Source organism: Emys orbicularis, chromosome 4, assembly GCF_028017835.1.
Source record: "Emys orbicularis isolate rEmyOrb1 chromosome 4, rEmyOrb1.hap1, whole genome shotgun sequence".
NCBI lineage: Eukaryota > Metazoa > Chordata > Testudines > Emydidae > Emys > Emys orbicularis.
Window position 1 is genome coordinate 156,998,944 of NC_088686.1, and position 25,619 is coordinate 157,024,562.

The 25,619-nt window shown below is 51.5% G+C and overlaps 1 protein-coding gene and 2 pseudogenes across 1 annotated transcript; all 3 read left to right on the plus strand.

Annotated features, from left to right (window-relative positions):
• Positions 1-25,619, plus strand: part of LOC135877976 (RING finger protein 112-like) — a 1,138,053-nt pseudogene that overhangs the window by 63,178 nt on the left and 1,049,256 nt on the right.
• On the plus strand, positions 3,181-7,086 carry LOC135877418 (perforin-1-like). The gene is made up of 2 exons (XM_065402847.1): positions 3,181-3,713; positions 5,973-7,086. The coding sequence occupies exons 1-2, from the start codon at positions 3,181-3,183 to the stop codon at positions 7,084-7,086; spliced, it is 1,647 nt and encodes a 548-aa protein (XP_065258919.1).
• Positions 14,530-19,141, plus strand: LOC135877118 (perforin-1-like; annotated as a pseudogene).

The following is a 25,619-nucleotide window of genomic DNA, read 5'->3' on the forward strand; positions in this document are numbered from 1 at the left end:
AAGACAATGACCATAGTCCAATCTCATGCTTCAGGGCTTCAGCTGGTCACCTGCAGGGGTCAGGAAGGAATCCCTCCCCCACCCGCCATGCACAACTGACCACTATCTGGGATTCCCCACCCCATCCCCGATTCCTCTGAAGCGCCTGAGATCAGCCACAGCTGGAGAATAGACACTGGCTGGTTCACTGCGCTGAGCTGGTCCAGAAAACCCTCATTCTGGCTGCCTGGCCGGTGGGGCAGGGTTATCGGATATGGGGCTGGGAAGGAATCTCCCCCTGATCAGACTGGCAGGGACTGTGGGAGCTTTTCACCTCCCTCTGCAGCTGGCAGCTGCAGGGGTCATCAGGGCATATCTCACCTAATTCCCTGCCATGGCAAGGGCCCCGGGCATGGGTGGCACCTGGGTCCTGTTCCCTGCCCCGGGCACAGCCTGGCCTGCTGAGGGCTGAATGTTTTGGTCTAACCCAAGGGGTGGGCTGGATACAAATGTAGCTGGTGACATTCTCTGGCCTGGGCTAATAGGGCATCAGACTAGCTCTTCTGGCCTCCACTCTGTGAAAGTACAAAGGATGCTGGGAATGTGGCTGGGGGGGCAGGCTGGGACTGTGGGGAAGGGGACCCCACAGGGTCAGTGGAGGAGGGAGACAGGCAGGGGTACCCTCTCTGCCAGCGCTCCCCCTGGCACCCTGTAACCCCCAGCCGCCCTCACCCCCCGGCCGCTCCACACATCTACAGCCTATCATGGCACCCACTCCCTAAACCTCTCACAGCACCCATAATGCTCCCCCCCCTCCGGCCCAGCGATTCTCAATGGCCCATTGTCTCGATGGGGGAGTGGCAGGTGACAGCTGCCCAGCAGGATCCTGCAGATGTTGATCTAGAGGGTGGCACCTTGCTGGTTAAATTGGGGCTGAGACACGGGGGCGAAGGCAGATCTGGGCAGCTCGGCCTCTGGCTGGTGACCGTGAGCTGGATCCCGAGACAGGAGCCCTGCGCTTCGCTGGACCCACTGGAGACGGTAATCTAGGGGGCAGGCAACTTGGGGGGTGGGCTGGGAGGGGCAGATCCAGGCTGGGGTGTTGGGCACTGGGGAGAAGGGTGGGGAGCTGAGGCTGGCATGATGGGAAATTTATGGGGGGGCAGCACCTACCCCACTGACGACCACTGTGCTATTCAGGGCTCCCTGGCTAACCTGCTTCTCCCCAAAGACCACTGCCCTCGTCTGTGCCCTCCAATGCTGGTAGGCAGCTGTTCCCAGCTGCCCCACCCCAGAGACAGCTGCATCACAGGGCCGAGTAAGCCACCCCTGTGCAGCTTTGCTGAGTGGCCGTTACCAAGCTGCCGACTCCAGAGGTGGCTGCATCTCAGCACCAGGCAAGCCAGCCACATGCAGCATAGCTATGCAACTGTTACCCAGCTGCCCCACCCCAGAGGTGGCTGCATCTCAGCTCCGGGTGAGCCATTTTGACATTGCAGACTGTGCCGGTAGCCCAGCCTGCTATTAAAATTAACCCAGACTTCCCATCATATGACACTCTTCTCGGTTGAGTATTGGACCCGCTTCTGTGGGTGAGAGAGACAAGCTGTCGGGCTGCACGGAGCTCTTCTTCCTGAGACACAAAGAGCCCTGTAGAGCTGAAGGCTGGTCTCTCTCCCCCACAGAAATTGGTCTAATACAAGATATTCCCTCCCTGGACTTGTCTCGCTAATATGCTTTTGTTTATTATGCTGGCGTTAGACGCTTAAAGTGAGATCAAGGCCTCCCTTGTGCTGGGAGATGCACAGACCCCAACCAAGATCAGGGTCCCATCGTGCCAGGTGAAGCACAGACCCTGACCAAGATCAGGACCCTCTTGTGCTGGGCCGCGAGCAGACCCTGCTGACTGAGATCGGGGCCCCCTTGTGATGGGCAGTGCCCAGGCACACAGGGAGAGAAAGTCCCTGTCCCGAAGAGTCAACGCTCTAACCTGACAAAGGCAGGATTATTCTCCCCATTTTACTGCTGGGGAAACTGAGGCCTGGAGAGATTCAGAGGCTTGTCCAACATCACACAGGGGTCTGTGGCAGAGCCAGGAATAGAACCAAGAGTCCTACCTCCATTTCCACTCCTTAAGTGCAAGTCTAACATTTCGCTAAGCTCTCTTCTACATTCTCAGTAGTGAGACAGAACAGCCAAGAGATAGAAAAATCCACACAGCAAGTTACCTGCCTGGAAATAAATGATGATTATTTATTATCTGTATTACAGATGCACCTGGGAATCCTAGTGATGGACCAGGACCCCATTGCACTAAATACGCATTGAAAATACTGTCCTGAAATCTCCGCATAACCTGTGGAACTCATTGGCACAGGATAGGACTAGGACCAAGAGTTTATCAGGATTCTGAACAGGATTTTCCTTGGAGAATAGGAATGCCAGAATTATAATCCTAGAGGGTTTAAATACATGTGTTTAACGGGGATATAAATCTGATGCTTCACAGTTTGAACCCACCTCTGATCAATGAGGGGCAGGGGGAATTGGCTTCTGTTAGAGATGGCACGCTGGGCTAGAAGCAGCTCTGATCGGGCTAAAGAAACCTTAGAATATGACCCACAATCGGCGGCTAAATGTAACCAAATCCACCACTCTGCATGTCCACTAGGGGGCCCTGCAGTTTCTGTGGTGAGGCCAGTCATGCCCAGTGTGGTCCCAGCGCTCACTGGCCTCGCTGCCAACCAGCTGGGGACTAATGTCCGGCAAGCCCTGGATTTTGCGTGGGAGTGCACCGCCCCCTAGTGGCCAGACCCAGCCAGAGCGGCAGCACACTAATGTAATTGCAATTTACAGGGTATGTGCAACAATCTCCTCCCCCTAGTGGTGAGTGACAGCTACAACTACTGCAAGAGAAAGGAGTGGGGTTATGCAAATTAACAAATGCGTGTTCAGACATGCAAATTGGTCATTGTATATTTGCATAAATCCATCGGGTTCCAGGTGTGATATAAGATATGGTTGACAGAGACAGTGGTAACTGGATGCCTCTGGCTCTCTGGCTCACCATACAACCAGGTTAACCTGTGGAACTACCCGCTACTGGATTATGATTCATGCAGGATCTCTTTTCTGTTTCTCCCTGTAGGGGTTCTGGAGACTGACACTGCCTCCTGTGCAAGGGACCCCTTCGTACCAGCCATGCCCAAACCTAGTGCCTGCATCCTCCTCCTCCTCCTATTCCTCCTCCCCGTGGTCTCCCCCAACTGCCAGACGGGCACGGCTGCTGCATGCATGAATGCAGCCTTCGTGCCCGGGCACAACCTGGTGGGTCAGGGGATTGATGTGACCACACTGGGCCGGACGGAGGCCCAGATGGTGGACACTAGCCAGTGGCGCGGCCCGAATGGCACCTGCACCCTGTGCCGGAACCCACTGCAGGGAGGGCAGTGGCAGAGGTTGCCCCTGGCCGCGGTGGACTGGAGGGTCCACAGTTTGTGCCAACGAAAGCTCAGCAGCTCGGTGCAGCAGTCGGCGATGGGCATGATGGAGTCAGCGGCGTCCGTGGTGCAGAACGACTGGAAGGTGGGGCTGAAAGTGCCCGTGGTGCCCAAGGTTAATGTCCAGGTGGGGCTGGCCGGCTCACGCTCCAAACTGGCCGAATTCGTCACGCAGAAGTCACGGAAGGACAAATACGCCTTTGTAAGCCAAGAGGTTTCCTGCCCATATTACAGGTAAGCAGCAGCCCGGACACCTCCCAGCATGAGGATAGCTCGTCTGGCACCGAGATGCAGCTAGCTCTGGGGAGGGGCAAATGGGTAACAAATGTGCAGTGATGTCACACCAGCGTGGCTCACCCAGTGCTGAGATGGAGCCACCTCTTTGATGGGGTACCTGGGAATCAGCTGCACAGTGGTACCACCAGCCATCCAGGGCCTTTCCCTCGTAGGGGGCTGTCTCGTTCTGGGGTGCGATCCAGGCCAGTGAGGGATTGTGTCACTGCCTGACCTGGAACCCTAAATGCTTCAAGGGGCTCTGCTGCTGTGAGTCTCTTCTCTGGACGCTCCACAAGCCAGCACTGAGTGTCTGTGAGTGAATCAGCTCTGCTCCCAGCAGCCTGCGTGTTACCTCCCCAGCCATATCCTGGTCAATGACCCTAATACGCTTCCCGTCCCAAGTGTTCCCCAAACCGTGTGCTTTGCAACCTCCATCCCTCTTGTGGCCCATTCGGAGAGATTTAAGGTTCCTTCGTTCCTTTAAAGGTACAACACTAAGCAGCTTGCCCGGCTAACTGGAGTTCACCCAGCGAGTTGGGTTAGGAAGTTTCTGCAGTAAGGGAGAGAGGAGGGTGAGTGAGGTCAAGCACAAGGGATAACGACAAAAGTGGTTACAAGCAAATAAAAGTGAAAAGCGCATTCTGGTGGCTAAGACGTAACAAAACAAGGCACAGCCTTTGTGCAAGGCAATTTCCTTATCAATCTACCTTCCAGCGAGATGGTTGACCACCCCTCTGGTCGAGATCTCCCACCGAGTCCAACATGCTTGAGTCCTTTCTCGTCTGAGGTGAAAGATCATTTGGGGTCCTCCGCCTTTCCTTTGATAGTCCAGTGAACCTTTGCAATGGATTCCCCTTAGGGTCACCCCACCATAGTAAAGTCCACCCAAGCTCTGAGGAAGGTGACGTGGAGTCAGCTGGCCAAGGAAAGTCCTTACTGGTTTCTTCCCCTGTTTGGGAGTTGCTAAAATGCAAATTGATCTGTTTCCTGCACTCTCCTCCCCCTGCCGTCTTGATGGTCCTGTTAGAACATAAGAACGGCCCTACTGGGTCAGACCAAAGGTCCATGTAACCCAATATCCTGTCTGCTGACAGTGGCCACGGCCAGGTGCCCCAGAGGGAATGAACAGAACAGGTCACTATCAAGTGATCCATCCCCCGTCGCTCATTCCCAGCTTCTGTCAAAGACAGTCTAGGTACACCATTCCTGCCCATCCTAGCTAATAGCCATTGATGGACCTATCCCCCCATGAATTTATCTAGTTCTTTTTTGAACCCTGTTATGGTCTTGGCCTTCACAACATCCTCTGGCAAGGAGTTCCACAGGTTGACTGTACATTGTGTGAAGAAATACTTCCTTTTATTTGTTTTAAACCTGCTGCCTATTAATTTCATTTAGTGATCCCTAGTTCTTGTGTTATGAGAAGTAGTAAACAACACTTCCTTATCTACTTTCTCCTCACCCGTCATGATTTTATAGACCTCAATCATATCTCCTCTTGATGATATTGGACATCATTTGCAGTTCCCTTGTCTCTTACTGTGCCTTGGAGATGCCTTCCAGGGACAGAAGCACAGTCCTTTGTCTAGGGTGTAGTAACTTTACCCCTGCCTGGCAGACACACTCTGATAACAGAATTTCCCTCCCGTATGCATGTTTGGATGTGTCCTCCATACAGACACCTCACACTGATAGTAATGAGCAGCATGGCATTAGCTTGCTGTCGATAAGCTTACGTGGCACCTTTTAGATTCAGGTGATGACATGAGTGAGGTGGGGTACACTGAACTGGTCAGGTCACCAGAAACGCATACCAGATACCAGGGAGCCCTTGTCCTCTGGCATTGGGGTGCTGTTAGGGTCACACCTGAGCCACAGGGGATCTGGCTCAGATCCAGTCCCAGGGTAAGGGACTGGCTGGCTCAAAGGAGTGGGGAATAGGACACAGTCTTTCCCCTCTGGGGGGCCCAGGTCTGATCTGGCCCCAGGGTGGGGGGGACTGGCTGTTCCAGGGGTTGGGGGTACAGGACAAGGTCTTTTGCCCTCTAGGGGCGCCAGCTGTGATCTGGTTGCAGGTTTGGAAGCTGTGCTCTGCTGTGCTGGGTAGAGGAATGGGACAGGGGCTTTTCTCCTCTAGGATCGCAGCTCTGATCGGGGCCTGGCTGGCTATCGGGGATTTTCTAACTCTCTCATAAATTCCTTGGGTCCCTGGGGCAGGTTCGGGATCAGCGGAAAACCTCCTCTCACTGGTCATTTCATCCTGGCGGTGAAGAACCTTCCCAGCCTGTACAACAAGGCCTCCAAGCTGGAATACCATCATCTGATTCACACCTACGGCACCCACTATATGACCCAGGCGTCCCTGGGGGGCCGGGTGCGGGACGTGACTGCAGTGCAGGTCTGCCAGGCGGCGCTGGATGGGCTGACCATCAACGAGATCAAGGACTGTCTGAGCATGGAGGTGACCATGAATATTGGGGTGGGCTCAGACCAGTCCAGCTTCAGCAGCTGCAAGGAGAATAAGAGGGTGAAATTCCAACAGAGCTTCCACGAGATGTACCGGGAGCACCACGTGGAGGAGGAGGGAGGGCAAAACACGGACAACCTGCTCTTCTCCAAAAATTACGCTGGGGTCTTCTCAGACTGGGTAAAAACCCTGAAGTCCCTCCCTGGCCTTCTCACCTACTCCTTGAGGCCAATCCACACCTTGTTGGGGCTGGACGACCCCAAGCGGGAGGCACTTGGGCAGGCCGTGAGCGAGTACATCCGTGAGAGGGCCCTGTGGATGGATTGCACCAAGAGCTGCCCAGCGGGGACCCAACGCAGCGCCCTCGACCCCTGCTCCTGCGTCTGCCCCGGGGACAGCTCCACCAACACCATGTGCTGCTCGCGGGAGTGGGGCCTGGCGAGTCTGACGGTGACTGTGGTGCGGGCCAGTGATCTGCGGGGTGACACTCTCACAGCTACGGATGCCTACGTCAAGGTCTTCTTTGACAGGAGAGAGAACCAGACTGACACCATCTGGAACCAAAAAAGCCCTGTCTGGAACAGACACATGGACTTTGGCTCTGTCCGTGTCACTGACACCAGCCAGCTCCGTGTCGAGGTCTGGGACAAAGACAATGGCTGGGATGATGACTTGCTGGGGGCCTGCAACATCCCACTGAAGTCTGGGGGGCCCCGTCACAGGGAGTGCTACCTGAAACACGGCCGCATCTGGTTCCACTACAGTCTGCGCTGTGGGCCCAACCTTCGGGGCCAGATCTGTTCTGAGTATGTTCCCCAGCCCCCCCGGCACAGCATAGCCAAGGGGAAGGAGCCCTTCTGGTGAGCGCCCTGGTTCGGGAATTGAAGAGGGGCACGGGTGTGCGTTGCTCAACAGTGCTCCCTGTCCCTCAAAGCATTTCCTAGCTCCTGCTCTGCTGATGCTACTGGGCTTCATGCTGTCATTCCTGCTCGGGAATCGGTGTCTCCTATGCCCATAACAGCCTCCTCCCTTCCATGGACCGGTCACCCTCACAACTCTCTCTGGAAAAATATCCCACCACTAACTGCCTAATCCTGATCCATCGAACCAGTATATCCATTGACTGTCTCCAACCAACCAACCAATGTCTGTATCCAGTGCATCCAAGCTAGCCATCCATCCATCCGTGCAACCAATATATCTATCCAGTACATCATGGAATCTCTCCAACCAATTAGCCAACAAACCAACCAACGTCTGTATCCCGTGCATCCAATGTGTCCATCAAACCAATTAACCAAGGAATGTATCAAGTTCATCCAAGCAATCCATCTAATCAACGAATGTATGTATCCACTACATCCAACGTCTCTATCCAGCCAATCAATCCACCAACCACTGTATCCAGTGCTTCCAACATATCCAAGCAACCAGTGTATGTATCCAGTGCATCTAATGTTTCCAGCCAATGTATCCAGTGCATCCAAACTATTCAAATAACTAACCTATCCATGACTATATCCACTATATCCTATGCATATATCCAGTGAGTCTAACCAACCAAATCATCCCATCCTTCCATTTATCCATCCAATGTGTATATCCAGTAAATCCAACCAACCAACAAACCAGCCAATGTATGCAGTGCATCAAATCTATCTATCCATCCATCCAACCAATGAATGTATGCAGTGCATCCAAGCTCTCTCTCCAACCAACCAATGTATGTGACCAGTACAACATCCAAGCAAACAATATTATGTAGTGCATTCATCCAGTCAATAACCAAACAATGTATCCAGTGCTTCCATCATATCTATGAAACCAACCAATGTCCAGTAATCCAATGTTTTCATTCATCAATCAATCCATGAATTAATCAGCATCTGTACCTAGTGCAACCAACCACCCTAACAACATATCCACCAATCCATCGAACCAACCAATATGTGTCACCAGTGCAACCAACCAGCCAATGAATGTATGAAGTACATCCAACCAACTAACCAGACAACTAATGTCTGCAGGCAGTGCAACCAACCCACCACCCAACATATCCACCCACCCAAGAGATCATCAGGAGCAAAGCTCAGCCCCTGTCCTATTGTGGCTTCAGTGATTAACCCTCTGCAGAAACCCAAAGATACTCCAGGGATGGACACGGTTCTAAACACCCAGCGGATAGGCTTGGCTCCCAGGGGGAGAATTCATTAGAGGGCTGTTCCCTAACTGTTGTTTCTGTTGCTTTCCAGAATTACCCAGCAGCTCTGCTGTTAATTATTTCATCATGAATGCACACACCCCAAACACCATCCACCTGGATGTTCCCTGCACATATGATCAGCAGTGATGCTGATATATCACTTGTCATTGGTAAGATTCACAGTTGACACCCAGGAGGACATTCCACAGGGCTCTTGATTCTGGCTGTCAGCAGACTCAGGGAGATGGCACTGCATTAGGGTCACATTGGAAAAGGCAAATTCCCGCTGACTCTGGGATTAAAGTACCTACCTACATCTGCTGAGAGCCTAGATTCATAGCTCCATGATGCAGTTAACTGGTGAATGATGATTGTTAACTCTGAACCCTACCAACTGCAAGTTAAATATCTTCAGCATGGGAAACTGTCATGCAGCTTTGCAGCTCCACCACAAAATGATTTGCTTCTGGGAGGCTTCCAGATCTCTGGCTCTTTGCAAATGTATCTCCCTGCCTCAATAAACATTTGTGAAAGGAAGTTTGTAAGCAGGAATCCGTGTCATTCTTCTAACCCCACTAGGATGGAACAAGATGGAGCAGATTAGAAATGAGCAGGTGCAATACATGCTTGAGTACACTAGGGGGAGCTCTGGGCTGGAGGGGAGTGAGGCATGACAAGACAGGGGAGCTAGACATCTGGGTGAGTTTGCTGCAATGGGGAATCCAATGTAATGTGGCTAATGCCAGTCAAAGGGAAGCGTTTCTGTCAGGGACAGAGTGGGGTGGGTAGGAAAGGGAGCCAAGGAGACGGGCAGTTTTATTATGGCGTATTAATAGCACACAGGTGATATTTACAGGTTAGTAATATTGCCAAGGGACCCCAGAGGGGATAGGAGGCCTTTCCCATCTATACGACCCTATACAGCAGGGGTTCCCAAACTGTGGGCCATGCCCTAACGGTGGGCCGTGACATTGTCCTGGGTGGTCTGCCATGGGCGGTGTTGGAGGGGAGATGGGATGATGTTGCCCCCACAAACTGTGTACATTGGTGGAGTGGTAGCCCGGGACAGAGGAGGACAGCGCCCCCAGTGGGTGGCAGAGGCTGAAGCGGAGCTGCCGTGCGGTGGACGGAGGGTGAGGAGAAGGGGCCAGGCCCTAGAAATGATGGTGCCCAGGGTGGCTGGAGAAGGCTGGAGGGTTCGCGGCCATTCCCACTCTGAGCCACCGCACCCTGCAATCAATGGCTGTTGAAACCTCTGGAGTATCGGCCCCACAGCCCCTCCTCAGGGACCAGGGCTTGGCAGTGGGTGATTGGGACCATCAGGGTAACGGCCTGGCCCGGCCTAAGCACCTGCCTCTGCCCAGCACTGGCGGCCCCGAAGCACTTCCCTCATTCCTAGACAGGGGGTGCCTGAGAGGCGCGCCAAGGTGCTGGGTGGTTGACTGGGACAGGGCTGCCAGGTGACCCCTGCTAAAGCGAGGGGCTGCGAATGCCCCACGGTTTCCCTCTCCCTAACAGACATGTGTTAATAGTGGGCTGCAGTGCCTATTGCAACTGCACAGGTGGGCCTCAGGGAACAAAGTTTGGCAACTCCTGATCTAGACCCCATTCCTCACCCAGAGCTGAGGATAGAACCCAGGAGTCCTGACTCCCAGCCCCCCCCCACACACACACACACTGATAACATTAAATACTCAAAGGAAATACTATCTTTAAATACCCAGGTAGCCTGTGGAATTCATTGGCACAGGGTCAGAGTCAGGATTTAGAACTGGACCTTCACATGGAGAATGGAAGAGCCAGCATTATACTCATAAGGGTTTAAAACAAATATGTTTGGAAGTGATGTAAATGTCATGCTCCAGGGCTTAAACTGCCCTCTGATTAATGAGGGTCAGGAGGAAAGCGTCCCCAGGAGGGGAGGTTATTCCAGAGTTGGCCACTGCGTAAGACTGGATACCAGGCTAGATGGGCCCATTGGTCTGACCTGGGTTGGCAGGGAGGGGGCAGGATACCAGGCTAGACAGACCATGGAAGAGCTTAGCCTTCCTGTAATCGTTTCAGCCAGCCTGTAAGTAATGGTTGCTATGACTCAGCAAGGGCATGTGACTAAATCACGTGACACTGAACTCCATTTTGGTACACCTCTACCCTGATATAACGCCACCCGATAGAACATGAATTCGGATATAATGCGGTAAAGCAGTGCTCCAGGAGGGCAGGGCTGTGCACTCCGGCGGATCAAAGCAAGTTCAATATAACACGGTTTCACCTATAACGCGGTAAGATTTTTTGGCTTCCGAGGGAGGACAGCGTTATATCGGGGTAGAGGTGTACCTGTATTTTTCCACAAACTGGGCTGGGAGCTCAGCTTGGAACAAAGGGTTCCTACCATATGAGCAGACTATATAAGGTGGGAAGTGACATCATGATTTGTCTTCACTCCCCCCCACAACTCAACACCTGAAAGACAAAGCACTTGGAACAGGGGAGGGGAACCCAGGCTACACCGCAACTGAAGTCTGTGCCTTAAGAATCTACAAGCCTGCTTGTATCATCAGTCAGGATGAGAAATTGCTAATTCAAATCCTATCTATCTAGTATGTTAGGCTTAATTTGCAGTTCTGTTTATTTGCTAGATAATCTGTTTTGATCTGTTTGCTATCACTTATAATCACTTAAAATCTATCTTTCTGTAGTTAATAAACTTGTTATATGTTTTATCTTAACCAGTGTGTTTTGAATGAAGTCTTTGGAAAATCTCATATCCTTCCCACATCGAGGGGATAGTGAACTATATTAATGAGTTTGCATTGTACAGACCCCTGTGCAGTGCAAGATGGGAGAATTTTGGGTTTATACTCCAGCAAGGATGCAAGCCTGGAGAGCTGGGAAATTGGCTGTTTTCTTCTGTCTGTCCTTGAGTGGCTTTGGTAAAGCATTCAGGTAGCTCAGTTGTGTGGTGCCACCTGCTGTCATGTTGGGTGATAACGGGGCCTGGAGAGGCTGGCTGAAACACCAGCAGAGTAGTGTGAGAGGGACCAGCCCAACTGGAGAGTTAGGAGACACAGCAGTTCCCACAGCTCTTAGACTGCACACTGGGGATGACAACCCATCACACCCACCATTTTTTTCTGTGGGTGCTCTGACCCTGAAGCACCCACAGAGTCGGCGCCTATGAGATGAACCCTTACACTCAGGGACTGAGTGCATCCCCACTATGTTGCAAGCATGCATTCTGGCACTGCGACCCTGCAGAGCTCTTCTTCAGGTCTGGGAGCTCAAAAGCTTCTCTCTTTCACCAACGGATGTTGGTCCAATAAAAGATATTACATCACCCACCTTGTCTCTCTAATATGAATCCTGTCATTGTGGCCCTGTTGGGTGCATCCTAATATACTGAGACCATGAATTTTGGCCACTAGAGGAGGAGTGTAGATCTTAATGCTTGTGGCCTGTGTTTAGATCTTACTCCACTCTGAGCCTGGGAGTTTTAATTGTGGCATGTGTATCCTCATGCCAGTCCATGAAGGCAGTGGAGTTTGGAAATAAGGTGAACACAGGGCCGGCCTTATGGATAGGCCCCATGGGGTGGGGTAGGGGGAGGTTCTGTGGTCAAGAGGCAAGGAGTGTGGTGGGCCTGTGGTGCGAGGCCATGGAAGGGAGCTGGGGCAATGTGGGAGGGAAGCAGTGGGTCCCAGAAGTGATGGGGGGATTCCTCTGCCACGTTGTCCTTCCCCACCCACACTTTTACAAAGGTTCTGTCACCCTTGGGCTCCCCACAGTGACCCATCTCCATGGGTGGCTGCCGTGTCTCTTACCGGAGCCCAGCTCCGGCTTCTGGAATGGCCAAGGGGCGGGGCCTCAGGAGAGAGGAGGAGCAGGGGGTGGGGCGTAGGTGGGCGTAATTTAGGTCAATTTATAGCTTTAGTGTAGACCAGCCCTTAGATTAGAAGATTTTTGAGGAAACGGTGTCTTTTTATTGGTACCTTTCTGCCAGGTGGAGTGGCATTAATAAGCGCCAGGTTCAATATCTAGGAGTTCCTTTTCAACAATATAACACAGAACTGGCTCAAGCCCCCATCCAGTAACCAGGGGAAATTCCCACTCCTGGGCACCTCTGACAGACAATACTTCTCCTCTCACACGCACAGAGACTGAGTGTAGAAAAGCAACTTCGAATAAGAGGAGGGAAGTCACCCGACATTAAGTTGGGAGAACTCCACAAGCAGGATTCATAAGCACACCGTGATCAAAACACCCACCCCAGCGTGCGTTGAGCAGTGTCTTTTGCCTCAGGTTCTTGAGTCCAACAACCCAAAGTTTGTTTAACATGTCCCTCCCTTCTCCGCACCCCACTCAGAGTTGTTGGTCGTGGTCAGTGAAGACCCAGAATTCAGAGGTGCATCTGTGAGAGTTCACCTCCCACCCTGGTGGGGGGAAGGGAAGGCACCTTGCTGGCTCTGTCGTTCGGGTGCTCGCTCTGGCATCAGTCACCCTGCCAGCCACTCAACTCGCTGCTCCGGCATCTGCTCACCATCCTGCTTTCTGCTCCGCTGGCTGCTTCACTTGATGCTCTGCATGCTCTGGGATGTCCCCCGACTTCACACAACACAAGGCGGCACGCAAGCTGATTTTCAGTGGCACTCACACTGCCCGGGTTCTGGCCACCGGTCCGGGGGGCTCTGCATTTTAATTTAATTTTAAATGAAGCTTCTTAAACATTTTAAAAACCTTATTTACTTTACATACAACAATAGTTTAGTTCTATATTATAGACTTATAGAAAGACACCTTCTAAAAACGTTAAAATGTATGACTGGCACGCGGACCCTTAAATTAGAGTGAACAAATGAAGACTCGGCACACCGCTTCTGAAAGGTTGCCGACCCCTGGTCTAATGGCTAGACCTGGGTATCCGTGATTGCAGCTCTATTGGTCTGCAAACAAAAGGTGAGTCTTAATCACCTCTGTTAATACACAGTGGAGAGATGAAGAGTCAAATAGTGTCCAGGACCCTTGGACAGCACCCACACCACCAGGTACAAGAACATATCCCCAACTACCTTCATCTCTATTAGGCCTTGACACCCCGTCCCCTGACTAGTGGGTGCAATTCAGTTGAGGGTGAACCCCTCACTCAGGGCAGGCCAAGCACAGCTCTGCTGCCCTTGATTCACACAACAAGGATAACAAGCCCTAGGCGCCGACTCTGTGGGTGCTCGGGGGCTGGAGCACCCATGGGGAAAAATTAGTGGGTGCTCTGCACTCACTAACAGCCAAGCTGCCCCTGCCCCTGCTCCCTCCTCGCCTCCTCGCCTCATCCCTGCTCCTCCCCCTCCCTCCCAGTGCTTCCCACCCACCCGCCACCTAACAGCTGTTTGGCGGCACTTAGGACTTTCCGGGAGGGTGAGGGAGGAGCAGGGACGTGGCACGCTTGGGGGAGGAGGCGGAGAAGAGGTGGGGCAGGGGCGGGAACTTGGGGGGAATGGGGGTGGGGATGGAGCGGAGCTGGGGTGGGAAAAGGCAGGGCTGGGTGTGGACTTTGAGGAAGGGGGTGGAATGAGGGTGGGGCGAGGGCAATGCGGGGGCAGGAAGAGGCGGGGCAGGGGCAGAGACAGGGTCGGGGGGAGTCGAGCACCCATGGGGCAGAGGGGAAGTCGGCGCCTATGTAACAACCCTTTAGTACCCCTGCACTCATTAACAAAGTGACTTGCAACCCAACACCAGCCCAAAGTGATCATTTAGGCAAAGCAGGCTGTCATGCTGTGCACCTAGGCAGTCTGGGTGTGTCCATGCAAACCAGGTCGGCTCCTGAAATCCTCTTCGCCAGCTCATCACTAGATGTCAGGGGAGAGCTCATTCAGACCCTGCTTACATTATTCTGCGTCTGTACAGCACCAGGCAGTCCAGGATCCTGGCCCATGGCTAGAATTCCTAGATGTTACAACACCACAAATAATCAATTCTATTTATATCCGACTAGTTCTCTCTATTTACCAAGGTTAGCTCATGGCTTCTCCCCCAAGGAATACTGGGCTGGAGGGAACAGAATTTATCTTGAGCTCCCATAATTACCTAGTAACCCACAATGCACTGCAAAAATGAGGTATTGCACCAGATGATGGCATGGGGGATACCGTGACGCCTACCCATAATGCACCACACCTCTGTGGACACAGCCTCTCAGGTGGCCCAGACAAAAACAGCCAAATGCTCACAAGCTCCAGAGACATGGCAACGTCGGCATCTGTCAGCTCCCAAAAGATCTGATGGCGAAACTTTTGAGGGTGGGTGTGGCCTGTAGTGCTGGTGTTCAACAGGAGGTGCTGATCCTATCTTCAGTGGCAACCGCATTCCAATAACCTGCTAAAATCATCCAGAAAATATAACCCTTTACGGAATAGCAAGGATTTCACTAGTAAGAGAAAGATAAGTTAAAAAGAAGTAATCGATCTTCTGTAACCTATTTTCCAGACGTCAGCGTTTGCCTTCAAGTTGAACGAATAAAGACTTCGGAGAGCCTCTACAAGGAAATAATTTAATAATATTGAAATAGGAATTACAGCTTTTATGACCTCATTCTTAGCTCTTGATAACACAGTGGTATGTTTGTTAGTCTTTGATAAGACAATCTTGCTGATCTGTTTATCTTTTGATGAAAAGGTTTGAAGATTTACAATTGCCCACCGATACTGTAGACGCCTTGCAATTAACGCCTTCTGTCAGATATTTGCTACAAAGCATGAATCCGAAGGACACATATATGCCTTTCAAAACAAGGCATACAAGGAAATAGACTAAAGAATAAAAGACATGCACAGTCTCAGCTGCATTTCAGAGCGAGTGTAAACACTATGAGGTGTTCTCTGGCCAATAGCGTTATCTCCTCTGACACCTGAGGCCTGTCACCTTGAAAGAAAACAGAATTCCTCCTAGGCATCACCTTCTTTCACTTGACTGAATCAGCCAGTAGCTTGCAAGCCTGTCATTTATTATATTCTCCAAAGATCATGTATAATAAGAATTGTGAGTAACTCTTCAATTCCGTAAAGGCACAGGAAGGTTTGTAGTGGCCTCACATTTTCAGAATAAATTATCCAATCTACACAAGTTTCAGAGTAGTAGCCGTGTTAGTCTGTATCAGCAAAAAGAATGAGGAGTCCTTGTGGCACCTTAGAGACTAACACATTTATTTAAGCATAAGCTTTCGTGGGCTAAAACCCACTTCATCAGGTGCATGCAGTGGAAAATACAGTAGGAAGATATAGATATATATACACATAGAGAACATGAACAAATGGATGTTACCATACATGCTATAACGGGAGTAATCAGTTAAGGTGGGCTATTGTCAGCAGGAGAAAAAAAACTTTTGTAGTGATAATCAGGGTGGCCCATTTCAACAATTGACAAGAAGGTGTGAGTAACAGTAGGGGGAATAGTTCTACTTTGTGTAATGACCCATCCACTCCCAGTCTTTATTCAAGCCTAATTTAATGGTGTCTAGTTTGCAAATTACACCTCTACCCCGATATAACACAAATTCGGATATAACGCGGTAAAGCAGTGCTCCGGGGGGGGGGGGGGCAGGGCTGCGCACTCCGGCAGATCAAAGCAAGTTCAATATAACGCGGGTTCACCTATAATGCGGTAAGATTTTTTGGCTCCCGAGGACAGCATTATATCGAGGTAGAGGTGTAATTCCAATTCAGCAGTTTCTTGTTGGAGTCTGTTTTTGAAGTTTTTTTGTTGTACTATTGCACTTTTAGGTCTGTAATTGAGTGATCAGGGAAGTTGAAGTGTTCTCTGACTGGTGTTTGAATGTTATAATTCTTGACGTCTGATTTATACTTTTGATTATGGCCTCTGCAATCTACCAGACAAAGGTCTAATCAGGTCTGATCAGGGCGGGCTCCAGGCACCAGCTTGGCAAGCAGGTGCTTGGGGCGGCCGCTCTGGAGAGGGGCGGCACGTCCAGATATTCGGCGGCAATTCAGCGGACGGTCCCTCACTCCCGCTCGGAGCAAAGGACCTCCCGCCGAATTGCCGCCGCAGATCGCGATCGCAATTGTGATCACGGCTTTTTTTTTTTTGGCTGCTTGTGGCGGCCAAAACCCTGAAGCCGGCCCTGGGTCTGATGGCTGCAAATTGAAGCTAGCCAAGTTCAGACAGGAAATAGGGACACAATTCACCAAGGGCCATGGTGGATTTTCCATCATGGACAATTTTGAAATCCGGAATGTTTTTTATTTTATTTTTTTCCTAGGAGACCTTCTCTAGTTTGAACAGGAATTCATTCAGGGCAGGTCTCTGGCCTGTGTTATCCAGGAGGTCAGACTAGATGATCATAATTGTCCATCCTGGACTGAGAGTCGATGGATCTAGAACACTGAGCTCTACCCCTACAAGACGCCAATGTCCGACAGTACATCACATGGTGGCCATTTCTCTCGCCCAGGTTCCGCGTTAACCACAAACCTCCGCTCACCAGCCATTTCATGCGGGCCTTGAGGGACCTCCTGGAGGATTACACCCGCAGCTCGCTGCAGCTGGGGGCCGGGTGCGGGATGTGACGGCCATGCGGGTCTGCAAAGTGGCGCTGGACAGGGTGATGGCTGATGAGGTCAAGGACTGTCTGAGCCTGGAGGCCTCCGTCAGCATCGAGGCCCAGAAGGGCAGGGCCCAGGCAGCCTTTAGCCAGTATGAGGAGCAGAAGAAGAAGAAGAACTTCAAGTGGAGCTTCCCCAAGACCAAAGCAAGCGCCACACTGAGGTGACTGGTGACCACAACCACGCCGACCTGCTGTTCTCCGAGGGGCAGGACGCCGAGGTCTTCTCAGCGTGAATGCAGAGCCTCAAAGCCAGCCCCGGCCTGGTGTCCTACTCGCTGCGTCCCATCCTTGGTGAGGCAGGACAATCCCAATGGGAGGTGCTGAGGCAGGCGGTGAGCGAGTACATCACAGAGCAGGCCCTGTGGAGGTCCCTGGGGACCCAGCGCAGCGCCCACGACCCCTGCTCCTGCGTCTGCCCCAGGGACGGCTCCACCAACACCATGTGCTGCTCGCGGGGCCAGCGGAAGCTGACGGTGACGGTGGAGCGGGCCATCAGCCTGTGGGGCGACCACACCAGCCGCACCGACGCCTACGCCAAGGTCTCCTTCCAGCTATGGATGGAAAGTGTGTGGGACGCCGACAACCCGGTCTGGGGCATCTGCCTGGACCTGGGGCCTGTGCAGGTGGCGGAGACCAGCCAGCTCCGCCTCCAGGTCTGGGACGAGGACAACAAGTACGACGACGCCCTACTGGGGACCTGCAATGAGCCGCCGTGCTCCGGGGATGGTCAGCACCGGTTCTGCTACCTGAACCGCAGTCGGCTGGTACCACCCTCCCCCACAGCACCTACCCCCCATTCCCCTCCCCCTCATCAAACCAGATTCTCTCCTGCCAGGCCCAGCGTTGTTCAATGGCCCATTGTCTCGATCAGGAAGTAGCAGGTGAAAAAGCCTCACCAGCTGCCCAGCCGGCTGCCATATGCTGGGACTAGCAGGGCGGCAGCTGGCAGATGAGGGGGGACGAAGGCAGCTCTGGGCTGCTAAGCCTCTGCACTGGGTCTTGTGCTCTTGCTGGACCCACTGGATTCCTGTAATCTAGGGGCAGAGGAGCTGGGGGGCAGGCAGGCTGAAAGTCCCTGCAGGGAGGAGCAGGCTGGGGTGAGGGGTGGGGAGTAGGGTCTGGGGTGCCAGGGAATGTACCCCACTGCTAAGGACCTTGCTACTCATGGCTCCTTGGTTAACATCCTCTCCCCAAAGATTCCAGCCCACTGCCCTCTACACCCCGCAATAGTGCTGTGTGGCTGTTCCCAGCTGTCCCATCCCAGAGGTGGCTGCATCTCAGCACCAGGTGAGCCGTCCCTGGGCAGTGTCTCTGTCCAGCTGTTACCCATCTGACCCACACCAGAGGTGGCTGCATCTCAGCACCAAGTGAGCCATCATGACATTATCAGCAGACCTGGTTGCATTGCCTGTTATTAAGGTTGCCCAAAGCTTCACGTTACAAGACCCTGTTTCCAGTTGCCTGGAACTTTGCCAAACTTTACCCAAAACACTGGAGTAAATGGGGACAAGGAGGCTGTAGAGATTGGGGCAGGAGAGAAACTGAATGAGGGTTGGAGAGGGGAGGCTGGGGCTGGCTGGGCAGTGAGACTGGGACTGGGAGCTGGGGAGGAGACTGGGACTGGCTGGTTAAAGCACCTCTGCATTGCTACCTGCTCATAACACAGCTCTGCACTAAGACAATGACCATAGTCCAATCTCATGCTTCAGGGCTTCAGCTGGTCACCTGCAGGGGTCAGGAAGGCATCCCCCCCATGCACAATTGACCAGTATCTGGGATTCCCCATCCCATCCCCAATTCCTCTGAAGCACCTGAGATCAGCCACAGCTGGAGAATAGACACTGGCTGGTTCAGTGATCTGAGCTGGTCCAGAAAACCCTCATTCTGGCTGCCTGGCTGCTGGGGCAGGGTTGCCGGATATGGGGCTGGGAAGGAATCTCCCCCTGATCAGACTGGCAGGGACTGTGGGAGCTTTTCGCCTCCCTCTGCAGCTGGCAGCTGCTGGGATCATCAGGGCATATCTCACCTGCCACGGCAAGGGCCCCGGGCATGGGTGGCACATGGGTCCTATTCCCTGCCCCGGGCACAGCCTGGCCTGCTGAGGGCTGAATGTTTTGGTCTAACCCAAGGGGTGGGCTGGATACAAATGTAGCTGGTGAAATTCTCTGGCCTGGGCTCACAGGGCATCAGACTAGATCCTCTGATCTTCCGGCCCCAACTCTGTGAAAATGCAAAGGATGCTGGGAATGGGGGTAGAGGGCACAATGGGACTGGGGGGGAATAGGCAAGGGGAGCCCATAGGGTCAGTGGGGGAAGGACAGAGGCAGCGCTCCCCATGGCACCCTATAATGCCCAGCTCCCCTCCTCCTGCTCCACGTGTCTTCAGTCCATCATGGCACCAATCTCTCAGACTCCTCACAGCACAGCACCCCCACTCCTGCCAGCCCAGCAATCCTCAATGGCCCATTATCACGATGGGGGAGTGGCAGGTGGAACGGCTTTGACAGCTGGCTCCTGCAGATGTTGATCTAGAGGGTGGCACCTTGCTGGTTAAATTGGGGCCGAGACACGGGGGCGAAGGCAGATCTGGGCAGCTCGGGCTCTGGCTGGATCCCGAGACAGGAGCCCTGCGCTTTGCTGGACCCACCGGAGATGGTAATCTAGGGGGCAGGGAACTAGGGGGGTGGGCTGGGAGGGGCAGATCCCGGCTGGGCTGTTGGGCACTGGGGAAAGGGGTGGGGAGCTGGGGCTGGCATGCTGGGGAATTTAGGAGGGGCAGCACCTACCCCACTGATGACCACTGTGCTATTCAGGGCTCCCTGGCTAACCATCTTCTTCTCAAAGACCACAGCCCTCATCTGTGCTCCCGAGTCCTGGTAGGCAGCTGTTCCCCGTTCCCCCTCCCCAGAGGTGGCTGCATCTCAGCTCCAGGTGAGCCATTTTGGCATTGCAGACTGTGCCGGTAGCCCAGCTTGTTATTAAAGCTAACCCAGGCTTCCCATCATATGACACGCTTTCCAGTTGACTATTCTTTACTAGACTTTAACTATTTGAGCTGAAATTTTCCATGCCGGTGGGTGTCTACCGCAAGCTGAATAGTCGGGGTGAATTTCAGCCAAAACAATGAATCCATTCCCGAGAGAGGCAAAGGAAAAATACAGCTTTTTGCCCACGTTAAAAAATTTCTTGCCATCTTTTTTTAACAGCTCTAGTGGCCTGGCCCCAGGCTGTGGGGGAGGGACTCAGCTTTCATGCCCAGCCGGTGTCTTTTGCTGTCACTATGAAAATCAGTCCAAATTTGGCGTGTGAGAAGCCTTCAAAAATGCGTCATCTGCGCATGCCCAGAAGACACTTGGCAAGAGCTAAAATCTCTTCACAGTTCTGTCCGCACTGAGCATGCTCCAGCCCAGGGCTGCAGGGCTGGATCAGGACTTTGCCTGTAATTTCTCCTCCGTGCCAGACTGGGGCCGGGCAGCAGAATGAAGAACAGGGAGCCTGCTGCTTCTGGGGTCTTAGTGACCCTCCAGTCCTGGCACCCAGGCGGTGCAGAGGAGGAAGCGTCTGATTCAAACTCAGAGGGGATAAAAAACTAGAGCAAGGGGGGAGCTGGAAGGAGCAGACTCGGGCAAGGAGTTGGGAGAGACCAGGGGGGCAGAGACACTGTGACTGGGAGTTGGAGATGGGGCGAGTGAGGCTGGTTGGGCAGGGAAGTTGGGATGGAGACCTGGCAGGAGGTGGAAAGGCTGGAGCTGGTTGGACAAGGAGACTAGGATGAGGAGCCTGAGACATGGAGACTGGGACTGGGAGGAGGAGCTGGGGTGAGGAAGAGACAGGACTGGCACGGGCTGGAGAGGATGGGGGAGAAGGGGTCCAGTTTGGGGGGAATGGGCGGACGATTCGGTACCCACGAGAGCGCTCCTCCCATCCCCCTCGAGTTCAGGGCATCCTGACAGGGACTGTGTGTGCCCCCGCTTCTGCCTTCCCCCCATTCCCATTTCTTTTGTGGCTGGCTGGCAGATCAGTTATTCAGGGTGTCAACAGGTTACACCCCAATGGAAGGCCGAGCAAGACTGAGCTGGGCGATGCTGGGACGGGTTAATTTCTGTCATCAACCGGGTCCTTGACCTACTGACCATTCCAGATTTAGCTGATGCTGCTGGCTCTGCTAACCCGATGCCAGGAGCTCTGGGCATCCCCCGTTTCCTTCTCCTGGGTTTCCGACTTCCTCCCAAAACATGCAGGGCTCCTGGAACAGTCGCTGAAATTTGGGAACTGATCAGCTGCGACATTTAAAAATGACATTGAAACCGAGAACAGCCAGATCTGTTTATTGCAGTGGTGTTGTAACCAGGTTGGTCCTGCTGTAATAGAGAGACAAGGCAGGTGAGGAGATATCATTTATTGGACCAGCTTGTCTTGGTGAGAGAGACAAGCTGTTGGGCTGCACGGAGCTCTTCTTCCTGAGACATGAAGAACCCTGTAGAGCTCAAGGCTGGTCTCTCTGACCCACAGAAGTTGGTGCAATAAACGATATCTCCTCACCCACCTTATGTTTATTATGCTAGCATTAGAAGCCTAAAGTGAGATCAGGTGCCCCCTTGTGCCAGGCGCTGCACAGACCCCGCTGACTGAGATCAAGGCACCGTTGTGACGGGCAATGTCCAGACACACAGGGAGAGAAAGTCCCTGTCCCGAAGAACCAACGCTCTAACCCAACAAAGGCAGGATTATTCTCCCCATTTTACAGATGGGGAAAGTGAGGCCCAAAGAGATTCGGAGGTTTGTCCAACATCATCAGCATCAGCTTGCTCAGGAAGGATAGACAGGGGAAAAAGGGAGGAGGTGTTGCCTTATCTATTAAAAATGTACACACTTGGACTGAGGTAGAGATGGACATAGGAGATGGAAGTGTTGAGAGTCTCTGGGTTAGGCTAAAAGGGGTAAAAAACAAGGGTGATGTCATGCTAGGAGTCTACTACAGGCCACCTAACCGGGTGGAAGAGGTGGATGAGGCTTTTTTTAAACAACTAACAAAATCATCCAAAGCCCAAGATTTGGTGGTGATGGGGGACTTCATATATTTGGATATTCAACTATCCAAATATATGTTGGGAAAATAACACAGCGGGGCACAGACTATCCAACAAATTCTTGGACTGCATTGCAGACAACTTTTTATTTCAGAAGGTTGAAAAAGCTACTAGCGGAGAAGCTGTTCTGGACTTGATTTTAACAAATAGGGAGGAACTCGTTGAGAATTTGAAAATAGAAGGCAGCTTGGGTGAAAGTGATCATGAAATCATAGAGTTTGCGATTCTAAGGAAGGGTAGAAGGGAGAACAGCAAAATAGAGACAATGGATTTCAGGAAGGCGGATTTTGGTAAGCTCAGAGAGCTGATAGGTAAGGTCCCATGGGAATCAAGACTGAGGGGAAAAACAACTGAGGAGAGTTGGCAGTTTTTCAAAGGGACACTATTAAGGGCCCAAAAGCAAGCTATTCCGCTGGTTAGGAAAGATAGAAAATGTGGCAAAAGACCACCTTGGCTTAACCACGAGATCTTGCATGATCTAAAAAATAAAAAGGAGTCATACAAAAAATAGAAACTAGGACGGATTACAAAGGATGAATATAGGCAAACAACACAGGAATGCAGGGGCAAGATTAGAAAGGCAAAGGCACAAAATGAGCTCAAACTAGCTACGGGAATAAAGGGAAACAAGAAGACTTTTTATCAATACATTAGAAGCAAGAGGAAGACCAAAGAGAGGGTAGGCCCACTGCTTAGTGAAGAGGGAGAAACAGTAACAGGAAACTTGGAAATGGCAGAGATGCTTAATGACTTCTTTGTTTCGGTCTTCACCGAGAAGTCTGAAGGAATGCCTAACATAGTGAATGCTAATGGGAAGGGGGTAGGTTTAGCAGATAAAATAAAAAAAGAACAAGTTAAAAATCACTTAGAAAAGTTAGATGCCTGCAAGTCACCAGGGCCTGATGAAATGCATCCTAGAATACTCAAGGAGCTAATAGAGGAGGTATCTGAGCCTCTAGCTATTATCTTTGGAAAATCATGGGAGACGGGAGAGATTCCAGAAGACTGGAAAAGGGCAAATATAGTGCCCATCTATAAAAAGGGAAATAAAAACAAGCCAGGAAACTACAGACCAGTTAGTTTAACTTCTGTGCCAGGGAAGATAATGGAGCAAGTAATTAAGGAAATCATCTGCAAACACTTGGAAGGTGGTAAGGTGATAGGGAACAGCCAGCATGGATTTGTAAAGAACAAATCGTGTCAAACCAATCTGATAGCTTTCTTCGATAGGATAACGAGTCTTGTGGATAAGGGAGAAGCTGTGGATGTGGTATAGCTAGACTTTAGTAAGGCATTTGATACGGTCTCGCATGATATTCTTATCGATAAACTAGGCAAATACAATTTAGATGGGGCTACTATAAGGTGGGTGCATAACTGGCTGGATAACCGTACTCAGAGAGTTGTTATTAATGGTTCCCAATCCTGCTGGAAAGGCATAACGAGTGGGGTTCCGCAGGGGTCTGTTTTGGGACCGGCTCTGTTCAATATCTTCATTAACGACTTAGATATTGGCATAGAAAGTACGCTTATTAAGTTTCAGGATGATACCAAACTGGGAGGGATTGCAACTGCTTTGGAGGACAGGGTCATAATTCAAAATGATCTGGACAAATTGGAGAAATGGTCTGAGTTAAACAGGATGAAGTTTAACAAAGACAAATGCAAAGTGCTCCACTTAGGAAGAAAAAATCAGTTTCACACATACAGAATGGGAAGAGACTGTCTAGGAAGGAGTACGGCAGAAAGGGATCTAGGGGTTATAGTGGACCACAAGCTAAATATGAGTCAACAGTGTGATGCTGTTGCAAAAAAAGCAAACATGATTCTGGGATGTATTAACAGGTGTGTTGTGAGCAAGACACGAGAAGTCATTCTTCCGCTCTACTCTGCTCTGGTTAGGCCTCAGCTGGAGTATTGTGTCCAGTTCTGGGCACCGCATCTCAAGAAAGATGTGGAGAAATTGGAAAGGGTCCAGAGAAGAGCAACAAGAATGATTAAAGGTCTTGAGAACATGACCTATGAAGGAAGGCTGAAAGAATTGGGTTTGTTTAGTTTGGAAAAAAGAAGACTGAGAGGGGACAGAGCAGTTTTCAGGTATCTAAAAGGGTGTCATAAGGAGGAGGGAGAAAACTTGTTCACCTTAGCCTCTAAGGATAGAACAAGAAGCAATGGGCTTAAACTGCAGCAAGGGAGGTCTAGGTTGGACATTAGGAAAAAGTTCCTAACTGTCAGGGTGGTTAAACACTGGAATAAATTGCCTAGGGAGGTTGTGGAATCTCCATCTCTGGAGATATTTAAGAGTAGGTTAGATAAATGTCTATCAGGGATGGTCTAGACAGTATTTGGTCCTGCCAAGCGGGCAGGGGACTGGACTCGATGACCTCTCGAGGTCCCTTCCAGTCCTAGAATCTATGAATCTATGAATCATATGGGGTCTGTCGCAGAGCTGGGAATAGAACCCAGGGGTACTCGTATCATTTCAGCTCCTTACGCGCCAGGCTAACGTTCCTCTAAGCTCTCTTCGGCGTTCTCAGCCGTGAGACAGAACAGCCAACAGATAGAAAAATCCACACTGCAAGTTACCTGCCTGGAAAGAAATGATGATTATTTATTATCTGTATTATGGACGCACCTGGGAGCCCCAGTCATGGACCAGGACCCCATTGCACTAAATATGCATTGAAAATACTGCCCTGAAATCTCCGCATAACCTGTGGAACTCATTGGCACAGGATAGGACTAGGACCAAGAGTTTATCAGGATTCTGAACAGGACCTTTCCTTGGAGATTGGGAAAGCCAGAATTATAATCCTAAGGGGTTTAAATAAATTTGTTTAAAAGGGATATAAATCTCATGCTTCCCAGTCTGAACCCACCTCTGATTAACGAGGGGCGGGGGAATTGGCCTCTGTTAGAGATGGCACGCTGGGCTAGATGGGCCCTTGGGTCTGATCTGGGGTGGGAGGGAGGGGGCAGTATACCAGGCTAGATGAGCCCATGAGTCTGATTGGGCTGATGAAACCCTAGAAAATGACCCTCAATCAGTGGCTAAATGTAACAAAATACACCACATTCAATGTCCACTAGGGGGCCCCAGGGGTTTCTATGGTGAGGCCATTCATAGAGCCAACACGTGTAGGTGTTGAGAGCCACCACCTGGGGACTAATGTCTAGTAAGTCATGGATTTTGTGTGGGAACACACCACCGCCTAGAGGCCACATTCAGTCAGAGCAGCCGTCCACTAATGTAATCGCAACCTACTGGGCATGTGCATCTCCTCCCCCTAGTGGTTAGTACAGCTCCTACTACTGCAAGAGAAAGCAGTGGGGTTATGCAAATTACCAAATGCGTGTTCAAACATGCAAATTGTGGCTCCATATTATTTGCATAAAGCCACTAGGTTCCTGGAGCCCAGAGCCTTAGCAGATGTGATCTAAGATATGGTTGACAAAAGGACAGTGGTAATTGAATGCCTCTGGCTCTCTC